At 41.1% G+C, this 20,759-nt stretch overlaps 1 protein-coding gene across 2 annotated transcripts in view; it reads left to right on the forward strand.

Moving 5' to 3' along the window:
* Positions 1-20,759, forward strand: part of FLT3 (fms related receptor tyrosine kinase 3) — a 49,291-nt gene that overhangs the window by 8,251 nt on the left and 20,281 nt on the right. For both annotated transcript variants that reach the window (XM_064409122.1, XM_064409123.1), the window contains exons 3-9: positions 11,194-11,318; positions 12,874-13,076; positions 13,855-13,970; positions 16,182-16,299; positions 17,684-17,820; positions 18,426-18,565; positions 18,647-18,800. In XM_064409122.1, the coding sequence (XP_064265192.1) occupies positions 11,194-11,318; positions 12,874-13,076; positions 13,855-13,970; positions 16,182-16,299; positions 17,684-17,820; positions 18,426-18,565; positions 18,647-18,800 (993 nt within the window). The remainder of the gene's footprint in view (positions 1-11,193; positions 11,319-12,873; positions 13,077-13,854; positions 13,971-16,181; positions 16,300-17,683; positions 17,821-18,425; positions 18,566-18,646; positions 18,801-20,759) is intronic.

Below are 20,759 nucleotides of genomic sequence, written 5' to 3' on the forward strand. Positions count from 1 at the left end.
GACTGGGCTTTGATACTTTTGCAGGCTGCCTAACAAAGTAAATAAAAATTACTAACATCTGGGATATGATGGTGTCCAAAGGGCCCTGTCAGCATGGCTAAGAGACAGTTCTGCAGAGAGAGCAAAAGGTATGAGAGCCCCAAGATATGATTATCCTCTAGCAGGACTGCTGTTCTTTCTGCTGAGATATTATTTAGTTAAGGCAAGGTGTACAGGGAGGCAGTGTTTCTTCTTGTAAGGCTGGCTATTTTAGGGGAAAAATGCAAATGCTTTTGGACATACAAAACATTAAAATCTGAAGCATCAGAGACGGACTTGACAGCAAAAATCCTGAGAACTGCTAGTTCCACACGTCTCTCTAACAGTCACTCTTAAAAACAATTTTGATGTAAATAATGTGAAGCATTTAATGAATGATATATACTTTCTTTAAAATGCCTGTGTTCCCTTTAAGAATCTGTTGTCTGGAGATAAGACTGAGTAATAAATTGTGCAGACAACAGATGGTACCCGTATGTCATCAGAAGTGGCAACACTTAACCAGCAAAGGAAAGCTAAAGAATAATAACACCTGTAGGGAAATGTCCACAATACCTTTAGACTTAAAGCAGCAGGTCAGTCTTAAAATTACAGGCTCAGAACTGCAAAAGTTTCAAGAAAGAATAAGTATCTTGCCTGTGTTTCTTGCTGCAAATAAATGCTCCCCAGCAGCAACAAAATTAATCCCAAGAACTTCAGAAAACCATATACACAATACAATATATATGTAAATAGAGCTATATACATTAAAAGCACTATTGCAGTTTCTCATATTACATTCTTCTGGTCATCCCAAACAAGAGTTTGTGGCTAAAGGGAATGTTATCTAGCATACAATTAGCCTTGCATTAGTGATGAGGTAGGAGCATGGATGGGGCCTGGGAACAGAGGCAGTAGTAGTTTCGTGTTTTACAAATTGGAGAATTTTGTAAAAAGAAACTTTCAGTGACCTTTCTCATCAGAGGAAGTTTTCCACTGACAAGCACTCCTGCTCCCTTTATTTTAATTGCACCCCTTTCTTACTGAGAGATATTCATGAAACCCAGTTTCAGGGCACCTGAGAGAAATGAAGATGTGAGAAGCTGCCTAAGATCTCCCTGAGACTGGCAAATGAGAGGAAATTGTAGAAGGGCAAGGACTGCAAACTCAGATCCCAACAAGGTCCAGGTTAGATTATGGTGTGTCTGACTGCATAAAAATTGTAGGGCAATACTGTTGAAAATTTCTTCACAGAACATACAAATGTCCATTAAATTCCTGTGGCAGAGATCCTGGAAAATATGAAATGGGCCAGCTTGTTTCTTTTGGAGGAGAACCCAGAAATGTGTGGGACCCAGCCACCTGCAGGATCTGTTCAACTCCCAGCAATACACTGATTTCTCTCCAACAAAACAGCTGACAAACATTCCAGAGCAAGTTCAGGCACTGAGCCCTGCCACTCTCAGGAAGGTGAAATCAATGAGCACCCCAGGGGGAATCAAGTTTGATCTTGTCTCTCTCCCAAAACATGCAAAAACCTGGGTGCAAGCTGGTTGTGAATGTTGGATAAGGGCAGTACATGGTCTGCTCACTCAGGGAAACTGTTGGGCCCAGCAGACCACATATTCATGGTCATCCATCACCATATATTTCATGGATCAGAAGATAAGGTATCACTTCTGAAGATTCCTGAAGGTGAAAGGACTGTGCAGGAAAACAGTTGTTTTCCAATGGAAGTAAATCCAACTTAAAACTATGGCTGTTTTGTTCCTTTTGAGGTTTGGAGCCATTTGCTTTTCTCCTTTTCTTCAGAAAATTCCACTGGTTACCCGTATTCCAAGGTACTGAGAAGCAGAAAGATGCCCAGAGTGCAGCCCAGCTTCCAGGGCTGCCCCCATATCTCTGCCCAGTGCTGGGTGGGTGCTGCTGCCGTGCCTGCTCAGCAGAGGCAGCTTTGTCAGCAGAGCAGAGCTGAGGGCATCCTGATAATGACCCCCAAAATAATACAGCATGGAGCACCTCTTGTTCACAGGCTTCTGAAAATGTATCTCTCAAAATAGCTGAAACTTCATGAAACTCACATTTCAGCTGAGAAGATGATTTAGCTGGGTTGATTTAGGTTTTCTGAAAATCTTCCTTTAAAACTGCTGGAAAAAAATGAGCAGGGCAAACAGACAGAAAAGCTAGCTTATTGCCTGGATATTTAGCTCTGTTACCGTTGTAAAAGACAGTATTTACTCCTTTGGCAGTAGATAAGATTTCTAATGTGTGAGATACAAGGGCTAGTTTGAAAAGTGATTTATTGTTACAACATGCTCTGTAAGGAATATGTTGGATTTTACATTTGTACAGCTGCTTTGGAATTGAAGCTATTTTTAACCCTAACCTCCTAATGAGACAAATAAGAACAACTAGTATTTATTTTGTTAAATTTTACCATATTTAGTTCAAAATAGCAACTGTGGGGGTTTTTTTCAGATATCTCAGATTTATTTTTATATATATCTCTTCTTATTTTGCACCAAAATTGTTTTCTCCCACTCTCCCTCTTTCTGTCCATTCTTCCTCCATACACATCTGAAGCCTTCTGTGTTCCCTCCTCCTTCCCTCTTCCAGGAAAGTAAGGACAATATGATCTATTCAGTTAGAGAAACCTGTTTTCATTTAAAAGGGAAGTTTTGCCATACTAGGATGACAAGGAGTATCAGTTCTTTATCTGCCACCTTCTGTTTTCATTTCTCTTTCAAGCAGATCTTTTTCATCTTGAATTTGTGTGAGGACTCTTATACCTTTACCCTTAGATACTTCAGTTGAAGCAGCATTTGCTTGCAAGTTAATAAGTCCACTAATGTCAGTAGAAGTGCTACAGTGTATTGGGTAATGAGCTGGAGTACTTAAACACAGAGCAGTTAAAAAAAAATAAAATAGAGCAAACTTACTTATGTCATTAGATGAGATAGATCTGTTTACCTTACTTCAGGGTTGTCTATCCAGCTTCTTAATAGCACAAACATGCCATTCCCATGAGCAAACATCCTCTAGAGAACAGTCAAGGATAAGGACAGCCCAATGCCACTTTCTGATTTGTGGGAGGCCTCTGTGGTGGCATCACACCAGTGCTTCTTTGCCCACAAAGTTGTGCAGTTGTTCACACAATCACAGCAGGGTTGAGGAAGGGACCTCTGGAGGTCATTTGGTCCAACCCTACTGCTCAAAGCTATCTTAGAGCCAGCTGCTTAGGATCCTGTCCAGGCAGCACTTCAATATCCCTGAGGGTAGAGACCACCACCTCTCTGGGCAATGTGTGTCCATGTTTGGTCACCCATACGGTGGAAAAGTCTGTGCTCATTGCTCTGTGTCACCGGACACAACCAAGAAGAGCCTGGCTCCTCTTTGCACACTCCCTTCAGGTGTTTGTACCTCTGAGCTTTCTCTTCCCTGCTCTGAACAGTCCCAGTTCTCTCAGCCTTTCCTCATAGGAGATGTTCCTGTCCCATAATCATCTTTGTGGCATTCCACTGCACTTTCTCCAGTATGCCCATGCCTCTCTTCCACTGAGGAACCCACAGCTTGGCACAGGACTCCAGGTGTGTCCTTGACGGTGCTGAGTAGAGGCAAAGGACCTCTGTCTGCTGGCAAAACACCTCCTAATGTGGCTCATTGATGATCATACTTGGTGGGGTAGAAGGGAGCCAAGAAGAAGCTCCCTTGAGAGGACGGAAGATGTGGACAAGAAGCAGAAGAAGAACCAGCCACAGGATAGGCTCTTCCTCAGAGGGGTTTCCATGGTAGCTGAAGTTCACTGTATTTTCAGCCACTTTTCAGCCACTTCCTAAAAAAGGGTGTCCTCAGCAGCCCCAGTTATTCTTCACAAACTGGATCACAATGGGCTGGAATTGCCCAAAATGTGGCTAAAGCAGCAGGGATTTCAGTGAGCTCCCCATGAGCACCAGCCTGAGCAGTCAAACTAGGTTGTTATTCTTCCTGACTTAATGAATGCTAAAATCACGATTTTTATCACAAGCCATGGTTTGGATATCGGTCTGCAATAAAGTCAATGGCAAAATTAATTAATAACACTGGATATGTAACATGAAATATAATGAAGTATAATGGAAAAAATACTCCTCTACTTCCTCTCATTGTTAGCTTATTTTTGCTACATAAGGCACTGAATCTGACATACCTGTAGGTAACCAGTAAAAACAAGAGTATTTTCTGACTTGCAGCTACCTGTTCTTTGGGGTAAGTTTTTGTCTAGTTTTCCAACAGAGGGGTGTAAAATATATGCCCCGTGTGATACCTTATATGAAAACTTCAGCCATCTCAATTACTCTTTGATAAAATCCCTGTATAATTTGCAAGTTGTCTGCAATGAGCCATAGGCTGGGCTGCTGACTGTCCTCCTCTAAGAAGACAGGTATTAGCACTGAAAAGCATAATTTTATCCGAAAGATGAAGCTTGCTGAAATCTGTACCAAAATTTCTTAGGACATAACAAGACAGAGAAAAAATTAAAAACAGTGACCAAGTTATTAGGTATTTATTTAAAAAAAATATGAAAGAGCAAATTTCTTGCAGCTGTTTTCATTTGGGACCTCAAAATGGAGGCTTGATGAAAAGATGAGGAAAATTTAAAATACAGAGTTTTAAACAGACTGGACAGAGTTTTCCCTGTTGTTTGTGTCAGGCTCTGTTAAAGTAGGTGGGTCTCAGCAGTAGTTTTCTGAGGCAGATTGAGGAAACATCTCTGTTTCTTGCATGTTGAAGATCTTTTAAATTAAGGCATAGATTAAATTTGGGAGAATTAGGGAAACAAATTTCTTAGGAGAGGCAGTGTGGTTTCACTACAGAAACTGACCTAAAGTGGATGTTATCAACCAGCAAAACCCTTTGCTGAGATTTGCACTGGATGGATAGAAATGGTTTACTTACTGTGACAACAAGTTCTAGTTTAATATCTCTTCTGAAGAAATTATTTTGAGATCACTTTAATAAACAGGGGCACAACCTACATGAAGGTGTTCTGAGAAAGAAGGTTTTACTGTATGAGTTGTTCTTATGTAAAGAAAACCCAATTTTTAATTTTTTTTTTACCAAAATCAAAGAATCATAGAATCATTTAGGTTGGAAAAGACCTCCAAAATCATCAAGTCCAAGCATTAATCCAGTGCTGCCAAGTCCACTACTAAATCAAGTCCCGAAGTGCTACATCTGTACATCTTTTAAATACCTCCAAGGCTAGTGACTCAACCACTTCCCTGGACAGCCTGCTCCAACACACGACCAACCTTTCTTGAAGAAATTGTTCCCGATATCCAATCTAAACTTCCCTTGACGTAATTTGAGCCCATTTCCTCTCATCCTCTGATGTTTTACCGCGGAGAAGAGGCTGATCCCCAGCTCACCATGCTTTCTTTAAGGTAGTCGTAGAGAGCTATAAGGTCCCCCATTAGCCTTCTTTCCTCCAGGCTGAACTCCCCCAGCTGCTCCCCTGGTGTTCCAGACTCTTCCCTAACTGTCTGAAGTATTTTTAAGCTTTCCGTCTATCAATTAAAAAAATTAAAAAAAAAAAAAAAAAGGATAAAGCCAGTCATCAGCGATTTAACTAATGCATGAAAGAACTCAAAAGGCACTTCTGTGTCACGTTTTGTTCCCCGAGAACATGAGAAAGCCGGGCATCTCCTCTGCAATCCCGCAGGAGCCGGGCGTGGCTCTGCACCGCTCCCGCATCCCGAGGGCAATCCCGCGGGAGCAGCGCCCCCTGCCGCCCCCAGCCCCCGCACGGGCCTGGCCCGGGACAAAGTGCGCGCAGTGCCCGCGCCTCCGAGGGCGGCAGGAATTGGAGAGGGGCTAGGGGGCGGGGGAGGGGTGCTGGCAGATGCAGGTGGAAAAATAATCCGCGCGAAGGGCTGCGGGCCGTGGCAAAACATTCCAGGATCTTGTATAGCATCAGTGTTGGACCCCATTATTAGTTTTGACTCGGTACACAGACCCAAATTGAGCACTTTCTGAAACCACAGGATCTCCCCTGCTCCATTTTTCTCTCTGCTGTTTTGCTCATCTTTGCTAGAGATTCTTGCCCCCTCCCTCTAAATTCTCCACATAGATCCATCACACTCTATAGGCAAGAATTCTTTCCACCTCAAATCTCAATCATGCTTGAACACGACTGTGAATAATTATATCAATTCATTGTAATTAACTGGTAAGACCAGATAAATGACTGTTCCTGACCTAGACGTACCCCAGCTGCACAATTAGCATAAGCTGCAGCAGAGGCATCTTGTCACCTCCTTGCTTGTTATACCCTGTTCTAACACGGTTATTATTCCAAAATGCAGAGCAACACCTCTGGCTGTACCATCATATGAGAATGAACTCACAGGGTGCATGTTTTTCTGATCTGGGAGTTATTTAAGCTGAAAGGGTGAAGATGCTGAGGAAGGAAGATGTGCAAAAAGATGAGGAAGGACAAAAGTTAAGTTTGATGGGAGAGAAATGAGATATGATTAAAAGGTAGGAACTAACTTCAGATCAGTTCTTTTTACCTGTCCTGCCTCCCTCTGATTTTTAGCATATTTGTATTTAATACAATGCTCACTTCAGGATCCACCACTCTCCGGGTGATTTGAGAAAAATGCTACCACGTGAAAAAGTGGAGATGTTAAAGAGTTAGTGAATTAATATTAAGCTCATCCATGCCACTGCTTTGAAGATTTTTTTTTTCTGACAAGTCATGACAGACCTAGCAGTTTTCCTGGAAGAAAGGGCCTATCTACCTTCCCTGATCACAAAGAAAATTTTGGAAAGTTAATCCAGTGAGCCACACCCAGAGGACATTGTCAGAAACCAAATAAGACCCAAATCATAGTTTGCTTTAAGTAAATCTTCTAAGCTGTAAAGCAGAGTGGAAGATTGTTCCATGTCTAGGAAAGGCCTGACTGCTATGTAAAATATTAAGCACCCTGAGCTGAATACAAATACAAGAGGCATCCCCTGGTATGAAGAGAAAGGTTTTCATCTTTCACAGTTCTCCAGTTTCCAAGCTGTTGTCTTTCTAGTTCACTCAGACTTTCAGCATATTTTGGAGTGGTTTTCCCAGTCTTCCAAAGGCTACCTTTGTCATCCTCCATTTGAAAATAAAATTTCAGAAGCAGTTGCATTCACCTGATAGCTGAACTAGCTTAAACAGAGCTTTTTGGTTTGGTATCTCCCCAGTAAATTCAGGCCTTTCTTGTCAGCACCATAATACGTAAGATCCCTTTTTGCCTTTTACAGGCATTTCCCCAAGTATGTGCCAACACATCTTGATGAAGTCTTGGCTCTGTTTGTGGCAGCTAGATGTTTGTCTGACTGCAGTAAGAACAAGATTTCTCCTACTGCCTTTATTTTTGTATAACCTATAAAAAGATAATGAAGATGGAAAGCACGCATAAACAAACATTGTTCAGAGGCAGCAATTTATTTTCATTTCAGCTTCACTCTAGTTCAGCAATAGACAAAATGATTATGCATGCTACATATTTGATATTCTTTACCCAGTGCTTTCAGTCTCTGCGGTTCTTAATTTGGGTTTTCAGGAGGATGACTGATGTGCAGACCATAACAGCAGCCCTTGAAGAGGCCATGTAGAAGCTGAAAGATCAAGATGGCAAATCAGAACATTGCCATTTTCCCAGTGTTTCTTTTCTTGATTTTACTTTTTCTGAAAGGCTCATTCATGCTTTGATATTCCATTTTGTCCTACACAAGTCTTCAAGACCTGCACAAATTTAGGCCACCCAATATCATGTTAATACTTCTTGCTATCATATTACTCATTTGTTTCTCACTGTAAAGCATCTGGAATCATGTCAGGTTCAAAGCATCCTTCCTTACCCTAAAAACCTTCACAGGAATAAAGGTACACCACAGAAGTGGCAAGCTGTTGCAGTTTACATGAAAAGGAATCACATTTTTACTTACACATGAGGGTGTCAGGTTGCTCACTGCTTCCAGCATAGTCCTTCATACCATCCTTTACGATGCAGTTCCAGCTCATCAGACACTTTGTTTGCATGTCTCACTCACAGTCTGGTTGCTACAGCTGTCTAACTTTTGGCTGCAAATCTGCTCCCTGTTGATGTTTAAATACATCCTTCCTTTTTCTGCTGTGGCCTTAGGACTCCCTCTGACAAGACAACATGAGCAAAATAGAATCATTCCACATTAAGATACATGGGCTTAGCTTGTACAATCAGAAGTTAAAATTCAGAAATCAGAAACATAAAGCAAGAGAATACTCAGCAAGCCAAATGAGTTGAGCTTCTGAGGTCATATTTTCAGGTAGCTTCTGCTGGTGTGTTTTAGAAATCAGAGGACATAGGAGGGTTTCCATCAGCTAAATCCCTGGCCATGAATGAGGTGAATGGTCTCTGCTTTGAAAAGAGTGAAAGCAGAATCAGACAAGAAACCAACAGAAGTGGAAAATGCTGAGCAGAGAAGGACCTGGAGAAAGTCTAGGGAGGGAGCTAGGAACCTGAGTTGCACTGATGGAAGGAATTCAGCATGCTTGGTATATTTGTAGATACCTAATGCATACCTGCCTTTCAGCTGCCCGCTGGCACTCCATCTCAAGAGATGCCATTATTATTTTTGTAGTCAAAGGGTGGAGATACATGTCTCCACAAAGAAATCACGTTCATCTTTCTTGGGGATAACATGCAGGGTTTTACTCAGACATCTGCAAAAGCAGACCATTGCCTGTGCATGCTGCGGAAAGGTGGCAACCAAAATGAAGTGTATGTTGGGTGCCTGAATGAGGAAGACTCAGCCTTAATACACTTTGGCAAGGAGAATAGGTTGTCAAAGTGTTGCCAGCTGAGAGCTCAGACAGTTCCAGAAGATACAAATGGCAAGGAGGAGATGGCAACAACTCTAACTCATTTCTTCCTGCTTCCAGTTTTGCTCCTTCATTGCCTGCAGAAAGAGACTCATCACATTCGTCCTTCAAGTATTTGTGATATATTTACTTTCTATCCTTCTTTCAACTCTGCACCTAGCTTTATGTGCAACCGTCTCAGGAACTGAAGGGGAAAAAAAAGAAAACAAAGCAAAACCCCAAGGCCTGAGGGCAGAAATATTTCAGGTTGCTAGGAGAAATATGCTATTTTATGATTCACTGCTTATTTGTACTGTTGATGGCTGGCTTTAGGGAATTAATGGAAATCAGACACGTTTCACCCAGCCAGGTGTACAGTCTTACTTCTGTTTGATGTAGTGGTGGGTACATGGTTACTGTAGCTCCTTTAAGGTTGGAAGGTGACCTTTCAAGCTGCAATCCTGCAGAAAGGCGTATAGGAAGCATTCTGGAGAGATGATGCCTTTGAGGCATCAGAATCTTTCCCACACCGCACTTTACGCATAAGGATAAAGGACCTCTGCTACTTGGGGCATCCACAATTCTTCTAGGCACCCTCATCCAGTGCCTCAGCACCTTCCTAATGAGGAATTTCTTCCTAATATTTAATCTAAACCTGCCCTCCTTCAGTTGAAACATTCCCCCTTGCCCTTGTAAAGTGTCCCCCTCCAGCTCTGTTCTAGCCCTCTTCAGGTGCCTGCAAGGTGCTGAAAGGCAGCCTTCTCTCCTCCAGGCTAAACAGCCCCAAATCTCTCAACCTGTCTCCAGAGGAGATAATCTTTGATAATCCTCTGATAATCTTTGTGACTCTCCTCTGGACTTGCTCCAATGACTCCATGTCCTTCTGTAGCCCAGAGCTGAACACAGCACTGCAGGTGGGGTCTCACAAGAGCAGAGCAGAGGGGCAGAATCTCCTCCCTTGAGCTGCTGCCACGTTGCTTTTGATGCACCCCAGGATGAAGTTGTCTCTCTGTGCTGCAAGTTAACACTTTTATCTTATGTTGAGCTTCTCATCCACCAACATTCCTGAGTCCTTCTGCCCAGGGCTGCTCTCAATCAACGTTCTACTCAGCCTGTGTTTGTGCTTGGGATTGCCCTGACCCAGGTGCACCACCCTGCAGCTGGCATTATTGAACACCATGAGGTTCCCACAGGCTCACCCCGCGAGCCAACCCAGGCCCCTCTGGATGGCATCCCTTCTCTCCAGTGTGTTGACTGCAGCACACAGCTTGGTGTAGTCAGCAAACTTGCTGAGGGTGCACTTGATCCCACTGTCCATGTCATTGACAAAGATAAATTGTTAAAATATGTTAAAACATATTGGTCCCAGTTCTGACCCCTCAGGAATACCACTTGTCACTGCTCTCTGCTTGGACAGCAAGCCTTTAACCAGTCATTGACCAACCAGATTTGCCAGGTGCCATTTGCCCTTAGTGAAGTCACGTTGGCTGTCACCAGACACCTCCTTATTTTCCATGTGCCTTCTTAGAGTTTCCAGGAGGATCAGCTCCATAATTTTGACAGGCACCAAGACTGCCTGTCCTGTAATTCTCCAGGTTGGGTTTTTTTCCCCTTTGGAAAGGGGACTTATGTTTTCCCTTTTCCTATCAGTGGGAATTTCACAGGATGGACACAGCTTCTCAAATATGGTGGATAGGGGCTTACCCACTTCCTTTGCCAGTTCCCTCAGGATTCTCAGATATATCTCATCACGTCCCATGGACTTGGTTCACCTTCTGGTTCCTTAGGTGTTTTCAAACCTGATCTCCTACAGCAAATGGTTCTCAATTTCCCAGTCCTCGCCTTAGTCTTCTGAGGGAAAGAAGGTGCATGATCATCCTCCATCTCACAGTGGGCATGATCGTCTTCCATCTCAGTGCTGCAGAGTTTGGTGCTGCAGGGTTTGGTGCTTTCCAGCACAAGGATGCAAAAGGGAAGTGCAAAAGAGCATCTATGTTTGGTAATGCTGTTTCTAAAGGAACCTCTATAGCACACAGTGGCTTTTGTCTTTAGACTTTCTCTGCAGTATTATGGGACATACTTGTAAAGTTTGATGTGCCTGTACTTTTGAAAGGTTCTCCAAACAGAGCTTCCACTCAGCTTCAACACACAAATGCAGAGTTACCAAATTCATACAGTATGTCTGCACATTCAGTTTGGCTGTTTTTTAAAGATGTAATCTTTCTACAGTTTTGTTGTATGTTACCTAAAACTACTATCCCATAGCAGAGATCTAGACTTTATTGCATGTGTTTTCTATTTCTGTCTTGCAGTTTTTGTTATGACAGCAGTTGCTTTCACTTCTGCAATGACTCAAAATACATCTGAGATCACTTGTGGGTTTATCAGCCAGAAGGATGAAGGTTCAGAAGCACCAGAGACATCAGTATCTCCTAAGGTGATATAATAGATAACAAGTTGTTTATAAAATGTTCCTGCCCATTCCAGGATACCTTCCCAGGCGCTTACAACACCCTAAATCTTTAGAATGTGAGGACATCACAGACAAAATCACTAGGGTTATGCCAAATATGGCTCCAGAAAGTTAGAGGGATACGTATCTGAAAATTCAGACTCTGAAATGGTGAATAGTTAAGTACCAGTTTTCTCTAAAACTGGCTTTTTTATTAGCATCTTGATGTTATCTTATATCAGCATGCCTGAATATTGCTGGATATTGTTGGCAACATATCAGTGTAAAAATAGATATGAAAATATGTGCCCTTAAGAGGAGACTGCCAAGGCCATGGTGTGTGTGTGCCACAGATGGTGGGACTGACAGAAAGTTGTACTGCCCTCTATTCCCACCACCGAAGCCCATAAATCCCTGCCAGGTCCAAACCTTGACTTACACACCAAAGTGGACAATGAATCAAATACTATTTTATTTTCTTCTCTTCTGACTCAAAATGGTAGAAAACCAGGTGGGGGTGATGTGTAACTAAATTATAAATCAGCTGAGACCTGCGGTTAAAATATTTCCTGAGGATTCTTGTTTCAAGGAAGTCTCATGAAATCTTTTTAATTCCTGAACAAATGAATCTGTAATTCAAATAACAGATGAAGGTATAGCAGCATTGTAGCTGTAGATGAAGGTGTAGCTGTCCTTGTACCTGACAGAGCAGAATATGGCTGTTATTTCTGGGTACTTCTCAGGTCAACAGAAAGGAGAAAGGAGAGAGGCATGAGAAGAACCAAACAAGCAAAATGGGGATGCAATGAACTCTGTCCTTTCATAAACTTGTGCTGGATAAAATTCACCCAACAAAGCAATGGAGACATTTAGGGCTCCTCTTCACATGGAGCTCCTTACTTGCCAACTTTTGCAGCAGCTAATCTTGGAGACTCACTAATCCGTTGGTGGCTTTCAGAATGACTGTGGAAGATTCTGTTTCTGTTTGCAATTCTCCTTTAGCTGTACACAGGGGTGAGGAAATGAAAAATATGACAGCATCCAGCCCAAATGTTCCTTACCCAGTAAAACCCCCAAGGAGCTGAGGAGCAGTCTAGCCAGATGATGCAGTGACAAGCAGTGAGATGCTAAAATAAACCAAGCATTCTGACCCTGCCTTTGCATCCAAGTTGCAAACAGAAGGTTTTATTATAGTTCTGTGTCTCCCTTTGGTTCTAAGTAAAAGGAAATAAAATCAAGTGTAAAAAATAACCCGTATCACTAACAGAAATTACCATGGCTCTGGCTAGATTTTTCTGTGGTGCTTGTCTAGAGAACAGAATTGACTAATTCAACAGGAACCCTATAGAGTTTCCTCATGCAATAGAGGAAATATGTCATTCAATAGATGAGTATGTCAGTCAACATATTTATTAATAGGTCGGAGGGTAGAAATTATAAAAAGAGCATCCTTTAAAAATATCTGAATGTAAAAAAAAAAAAAAGGCAAATTAAGCTAACTGCTAATAAATACTTAACAGTCTGTCCTCCTGCATTGCAGGTTCCTAATATTTTGGAAGATCTTGGGTGTTACTTGAATTCTCAAGGAACAGAGAATATCTACCAAACAATAAAAGATGTGGAAGTCAATGTATTTGAAGATATTGAATTAAGAATAACAATGAGAATTTCAAATATAATTTCATGCTTTTGGTTCTTTAAAAAGAGCAAAGCCTGTAAACTTTCTTTTGACTCAGAGAACAGGTAAGTCAAGGGATGTACTGGATCAAAGATTCTTTAAGAGATCTTTTCTTTTAGAATGCAAATCGAATGTTTTCTGTGACTGTGCCTGTGTTTGATTTCATGTATGCATTATCTTTTTCAATCTCTTAATCCTTAACTGTTGTCACCCAGCAGCACATTACTGATTGTCATTTAGATCAATGTACACATATGAATCTTAAAACTAAGAACATTTTTAAATAAGCTTGTTCTTTTAATTTGTATAGCATCCTGCATGGGAGTCTCCAGGCACTCTCTGACATTGATGGATTTGAGCTTTGCCATACTCGTGAGGAAAATTTGTGATTTTATAGTCAAAGAAAAAGAGGCACAAAGAATTATGTGACTTTTAGGATCACAGTGCAGATCAAGAACAACAGCAACAGCATTCTCTCACAGCCAAACCTGGACTGGAACCTGAGGCACCATAATTGCCTCCTCATGCAAAACTTGTAGAATGAGACTGTAGGTAAAGCATTTGGCTGGGGGGCTCCTGAACTGCCTCAAGCTCAGGAAGGCCATCCTTCCCAATGCTCAGCATTAAGCATGTGGTACTGTGGCTGTAAGTTCCTTTGTGCTGCTTGTGTAGGAAGACACATGAAGGAAGTATTTCAGGTTGAAGGGCACTGTGTAAATAATGACTAGCAGCGTCTTTGAAGGGTTTTTGCAAGTGCTAAAGAGCTAACATTCAATTGTGTGCGCTGCATATTACCTTCTTCATATTAGCCTGACAAATACAACTTTACTTTCTGTTTTATAGATATATTACATCTTTGGCTTTTTCCCAAATAAAAGAAGGACAAGCTGGAAAATACACCCTCTTGGTCACAAGTAAAACTGGCAATTACACAGTAGTTGTGCCTGTTCTCATCCGAAGTAAGTATGTCTACATGAAAGGGGTCATTTCATCAATAGGTTCAAGGGCAGAGGCTCAAGTTCAGTCAAAGCAATGAAGCTTTCATGTGCTGCACTTCAAGCACCTTCCTAGATTAGCATAGCACTTGGAGCTGTCTTCGGAGGCTGAAGTCAGAGACACAAACCGTGTGAGTCAGCTTTCTCTAGTCAATAAACCATGCAAATGAGCAAATAAAGATGTAAATGCACAGAAGCTTTCTTCTCCCCTGTGAAAAATTCCCCTCTTTGTCAAAAGAGACAAACTGATGGTGGCCTTTTTTTCGTGCTTTCATTGCTCATGGGCTAGATTTGTTTGCTTTCATTTTAACCTGTTTATTGTTGGTGTTGCTAACTGGGCTGTAATCTGGACCAGATCAGGATTTCCCTTTTATATTCTGGTCACAGTTTGACCTGCTGCCACTTTTCCACTTGTGCCTGCTGCTGGGTCTCTCACTTCTCTCACTGCTTTTCCCTTTACAATTCTGTGGGTGGCAAGAGGTCCACTGAGGAAAGGGGAAAGAAACAGTCCCTCTTCTCAGCGCCAGCTTTGACTTGTTCATTGTCTTTTAAAGCAAAACACATCAGTTCTGCAGCTGCCCAACACAAGTGTGCCTGAGAAGCTGAGGTTGTAGCTGCTGTTAAATGCTCATGACAGAGCACCTGTGAGGTGCAACTTTTTGAAAGGCTCCCAGTGGGAGTGGATTTGATTGAGTTTTCTCAAGGCTCACACAAGAGAAGTCTCTGATGCAAAGACAACAGCTGCAACAAAGTGCAAGCTTCTGTTTCTGACTAGGGATGCCCAAAAACATCTCAAAAAACCCCATAAAGACACAGAGTGTCTTTTTTTTAACAGAATAGAAAGATTATATTATTTTGTCTGGAAAGGGACAAATTAAAAGATAAAATGTAAAACTGCAGAAAGAAATTTCAAAGGCAACCCAAACAGCTGAAAGACTAGCAAACCCTTCGAGGTTTAACAAGCTGTATTACTTGCCTTGATTTTAATAAACTGTGAGTAATCAACGTTTTTTCCCTTTTTAATTGTTTTTTTAACTATTTCTTCTGTTTAACTTTTTTTCTCTCTCTCTGGTTTCAGAAAAGTCACCTCTAATCTCTCCTTGTTTAATTTGAAAGCTTACTGCATGCCTCAATTATAATTTTAACAGCTTCATTGAGGGGACAAGGTATTAAACCTTTCATCAAGAATTGCCATCTCTTTATCAATTAGGCTTTAGAGGTAAAAAGTGTTATTACATGTGCAAGCAAGAATAGGTTGAAACAATGTCAGTAAAGATCTTTTCTATATCAATTGCTCGGATTGCTTTCTCTTTGGTCCTGTGAATTTAATGTCATAATTACATCTCTTATAAAACCCTTCAGGCTAGATGTGAATCTTTCAACTTGGATGTGAATCTCTGTAGGTAAAAAAAAAAACTCTTAGACATAAATGAGGAAAGAAATTACAAAGCCCTGACAATTACTTTCACCTTAGTGCGTCACCTTGCCCACAATGAAAGTATGACTGAGGAAAAAGTCGTTTTTACATGTGGCAGCTGCATTTTCATTGAAAGATGACTTAAAACGGGACTCAGTGCTTTTCATTTTGAGTCACACCTTTAGCAGTTTTAATACATTAAATTTTTTGCTCCTAGTACAGGTCTGTGCCTGAGAGGTTCAGGATGCTGGGAATTGTGTAGGAATCATTTCCCTCTGAGTTACAGATGCAAGGTAGAGAGGTTTGCTGGTTATCAGAAGTCATTATCACCCCTTCTGTCTCCATCACGTATCTGATCTGACTGAGCAAACCCCATTTTGTGTACAGATTTTGTAGTCTCAACAGATACTCCACCAAAGGATGGGCTTAGGATGTGATTTCAAAATCACAGGTGCTCCTGCCAAGTGAAATGAATAGAAACCACAGCAAATTAACACCTTTCAGTATCAGCCTCAGGATTATCCCCTGGCATAAAGAAGCAGGCCTTTGGTTCAGGGAAGCTGTGCATTCAGCAATCAAGGCTGAAAAGCTCATGAGACCAACCCACAGTACACCTAAGGCTAAAGCATTTTCTGTTCCCTCAGTTTTGAAACTCATGACACAAATCACAGCTCTGAAACTTTATGTACTACAAAATGAGCAAAACACTGTTTCAAAATTATTTCAGCTTTCTTAAACTTTTGCATGATTTTTATCAGAAAAACCAGCCAAACCCTATTTCAAGAAAAGGGAAAAATCAGATTCTATCAAGTGCATATCTGAGAGCTACCCCCAGCCCTCTGTGGAATGGATATTCTGTGAAACGCCTGAAAAGAGGTATGTGAATGTTCATATGCGTGTTGAATTTCTAGACTGAAAGTTTGCCATCTTCTGAAGAAAAAGTGACAGTGTGAGAAGAAATTACCTCAAGATGTGCCAGGGGAGGTTTAGATTGTATATTAGGAAAAATTTCTTCACTGATAGGGTTGCTAAGCACTGGAACAGGCTGCCAAAGTAAGCAAGTGAATCACCATCCCTGAAAGTGTTCAAAGAACTTGTAATATGGCACTTGGAGACTGGTTTAGTGGTGAACATGGCAGAGTTATTTTGACCGTTGAACTCAATCTTAGAGGTCTTCTCCAATCTTAATGATTCTATGATTCTACACTGCTTAGTGCGCCTACTTGGCTTTCAGGGAGATAACTGAAGAAGAACTTTTGATTCAAAAGTTTTGGAGATGCTGCTGGTTGGCACACTCAAGGGCTGGTTGAAAACCTACATCCACGTGATCTGCTTTTGGAGTGCTACAACATATTGTTCCTTGGAATTTTGAGTATTGCGCTCTTTTGGACACTGTCAGCTCTTTGCTTTAGAAATGTTATGCCAGATTCATATTTTGATGTCACAAGAGCAAATCAAAGCCATCTTGTTTCCCTCTAGTTTTCCACATTGTTTTTAAATTTGAATCTTACAATCATACAACACTTTAGATTGGAAAGGACCTTAAAAGCTCATCTTTAGAGTCTAAGTGCATTGCAATATGCAGGTACATCTTCAACATCTGATGGTTTCAAATCACCTCCCTGTGCCTTAGCAGAGCTTCTAGGAGGCTCTGTTCTGTGACCTTCCCAGCACAGAGGTGAGCCTGACATGTTGGCAGTTCCCATGGTCTTTCTTTCTATCCTCTTTTAAAATGATGCAGTGTTTCCCTTTTTCCAGTCACTGGGGGCTTCACCAGGAGTATCAGAGCTGAGAAGACCAAGGGGTTGTGATTTTGTGAGCTAAATAATTTTTCCCATTCTATTAATATATAAAGTTTATTCTATTAACAGGGGCAATAATGCTTTTCTCTGCAGCATGGCAGTTCAGGGTCTGGATCTCATCATACCATTGGATTTGCAGCACCTCCCACCACCAGGAAAACAGAGATGTGGTGTGAAAGCTCAGCCTCTATAATTTTAGTCTTCTCTGGATTTTAATCACATCATTACCTGTCTAAGAGCCAGTTTGAGCATATTCAGGTCATTTCAGCTCATATTTCTGCCCAGACTGTGACATTTTTACTTTCTTATCTTCACCTTTCCCAGTTCCTTTTTATTCAGTATGTGAAATCCAGTTTTCCCACTATTGTTTGCATATTCTCATGGCTTAGAGATTTATCAGATTTATTTGCTTGCGGTTAACCAAATGAGTCAATGAATAATTATGCTTGTAATTGCAGTTGCCCTTATAAAAGGCATGAAGAAACCGGAGAAATACATGGCATCCAGATGGTGCAACATGAATTATTTCAAACTTACATATGGTGCTGTGCAGTTAATGTCCTGGGCAGAGAATGCACCAGTCTCTTTACAATAGGTAACTTCCCTCTAAGGTTTACTTGCATGTGACCCCAATCCTGCTGCTGAAGTTAGTTGCCCATCTGAGCATGATTTCTGGTCTAAGCTACTTGTTTGTAATCACTGGAATAAAGTTAACAGTGAATATGAATGCTCTGTCACATGTTTAAAACTTAATTCCTATAGCTCTTTCTTTTTCTCTGTAAAAAGCCTCTTGCCTTTTTATATTTGCTATACTTGTATTGACTTTTTGTTCATGCTTTTAGGACTGTGTGCAGGGAAAAGCTCTCCAAAGTGTTCTCAAACATATATATTTATATCTAATTATTAATTAATATCTGCACTCAGATTTGCTTGCCTGTTTTTTAAATAAACCCTACCTGAGCTAAGCTCTGTGCTCTATGCATTGTGCCCTAGAAGTATCTTGTGAATCATGACAACATTTGTTTTGAGACATCTAAATCCAGGAAGTATATTATTTTCTTGATTATGGTAATTATCATTGCGATGTAGAAATTAATATCTATACAGCATTAACAGAAAAAATAGAAAAAATGTTGATCTAACTGAGCATTTTCCAGGCAAAGTGATGGTTGTTTCAGTGTCTATGTTTTGGTTTTGTAGATTTAAATAAAAGACAAGCAGCACCTTTACCTGAACTACTACTTAAAGTTGGGGAACCATTGCTGATCAGATGCAGAGCTGTTCACCATAATTATAAATTCAGAATACAACTATCTTTTGAAAACAGAGAAGTTGAGCAGGTAAAAAGACCGGGCATATATTAAAATAGGTTGTAGCAGGCACTATCAGATGATTAAATGTGAATCTCTGTTGAAAACCAGGGTTACTACTTTGAAGGATTAGAATATCAAGCAAACTCCTCAGCAATTCGGATCCAGCATGTGTTTGTTTCAGCAGCAGAAAGAAATTTCAGTGGACACTACACCTGCTCTTCTACTGCTCATCCGAATCAAACTGCTCTGATCACAGTTCTAGGTAATTCCAATCCCTGGTGTTAGTTTTGTCTCTTAGCTGTTTTGCTTTTTGTTTTCCATGTGTCTGTTCTTTACTTGCAGATATGCACTGTATGTTTGTAGTTCCCTTGCTAAGGAAAAAGTCTGTTTGCACTTCCAAGCAATCCAGGAGAGCCAAGAGATTAATCTGAACTGAGTCATTCTGGTACCTGAATACAATTAACCTTTTCTTTATATTGTTTTTCAGATGATTCCCTTTAAAAGACAGTGCTTTTAGAGGTGAAATGAAATGGCACTGTTTAGACATGCAGTCTGTGTGATTGTTTCAATGGGATCTTCTAGAAACACAGGCTGGAATTCTTCTCCTGCATTGGTGACTCTCAGCCAGTGTGCCACAGAGCCATAATTTTAAAAAGCAAATCTCATTCTACTTAAGCAACGTGCTGATTTAAAACCAACAGTGTTGAATTTAGTTGAGAGCAGCCTCAAACACAAACTTCTTTTCTCAGATGGAAATAGTATACAAATGGGCCTAGGTCTGGAAATGAGGCATAAAAAGGAAAGCTGTAGGTAGGACCACGCTGCTGCAGTAGGTACAGGGTGTAATTTGATGACTGGTGTGCCTGGAGCTGGAGCCTCTAGCCCTGAAAACAATGCTCTCTGAAGCAGTCACCATATGTTTGATCCTAGATGAAGTTGCTCTCAGGGTTTACGATATCTAGGCTAGGTATGGTAGGAAGTGAGAATACTTACCCCAGTCTCTTCAGAAATTACTTTCCCAGTATGATATCCTCTTTTCAGCTTCTGCCTGCCACTGAGCGAGAAGTTCTCTCGTCATTTACAATAACTGAGAATGATACCTGTGCATTTTTTCTACACACATCTCCTTGGCAAACAGGAACATAGGGATGAGAGTGTACTGTAGAGGTAGGGCAAGATCCTCTTTTTCATCAGTAGCTGTGCATGGGTCAGAAATAGTGGTTTCTGGGATCTCTGAACTATCAGGTGGAAGCATGGGTGACAGTCAGAGGGAATATTTGAGTTGCTGTCCCTGGAAGGCTGTATTTCTGAGCAGGTATTTTTTTCACTACAATGCACCAACCTGTATCGATTCTCTGTGCCCTCCTTAATACCCCTTTATCCCAGCAAAACTTCTGAGGGTTCGTTGTCTTTGCTGGTGAAAAATCTATTTGTTTACTTACATGGTGGATTAAAGTGGGTGATGTTGTCGCACCAAGCTAACAGCTGTTCTTCTCTCTCCAAGGTTTTACAGGAATGTCCTGTGCTTCTGATCCACCCCAGCATTTAGCCTAATGTGTTAATGACAGTCACTGTGGGTGTGAATTTATGATAATAATGCAGAATCCATTTCAGCAGTGATACAGATACAGATTCCACTCAGTTGCCCATGTTTTAGGGTAGCAGTTTCTGAAACAATCAGCATCCCACCTTTAAACCATTACTATGCATCATTCAACACCTGTAGCTTCAGTGGGAATCATCATGGTGTAACTTATCCAAGAGAAAACTGATTTGGTTGGCACACACTCCATTGCCTGGGGAGCCTGGCTACCATAGCTGTACGGATGGGTGTTCTTCAAATCTCTAATAATTCCTTGCAGCCACACTGCTTTCATTTGTCCTTTGGTAATTGATATGTCACCAATTTATCCCATTTTGTTTGACTGTCAGGTCAGGCAGGGTGGTTGGCCACTTCAGAGCACAGCAGAGATCAGCCAACAACTGCACCTGCGAGGCTCTTTGTTACTGCACGCCTTATGTTCAGTTTCCACCAGCATTAAACTAAGAATTTTTAGCACTACACAATCTTAGTTCAGCAATATGTAAGATATTTTGCAGCACATTATATTAAAAGCAAAAAATACAAAAATATGAGGAACACAGAGACTTGTTCAGTCTCGAGAGTTTCATCTCACCTCTTTGTCATTGCTAAGTGTAAATAGTCAAAAATACACTTAAG

The sequence above is a fragment of the Passer domesticus genome, chromosome 2 (assembly GCF_036417665.1).
Source record: "Passer domesticus isolate bPasDom1 chromosome 2, bPasDom1.hap1, whole genome shotgun sequence".
In the NCBI taxonomy this organism is placed as follows: Eukaryota; Metazoa; Chordata; class Aves; order Passeriformes; family Passeridae; genus Passer; species Passer domesticus.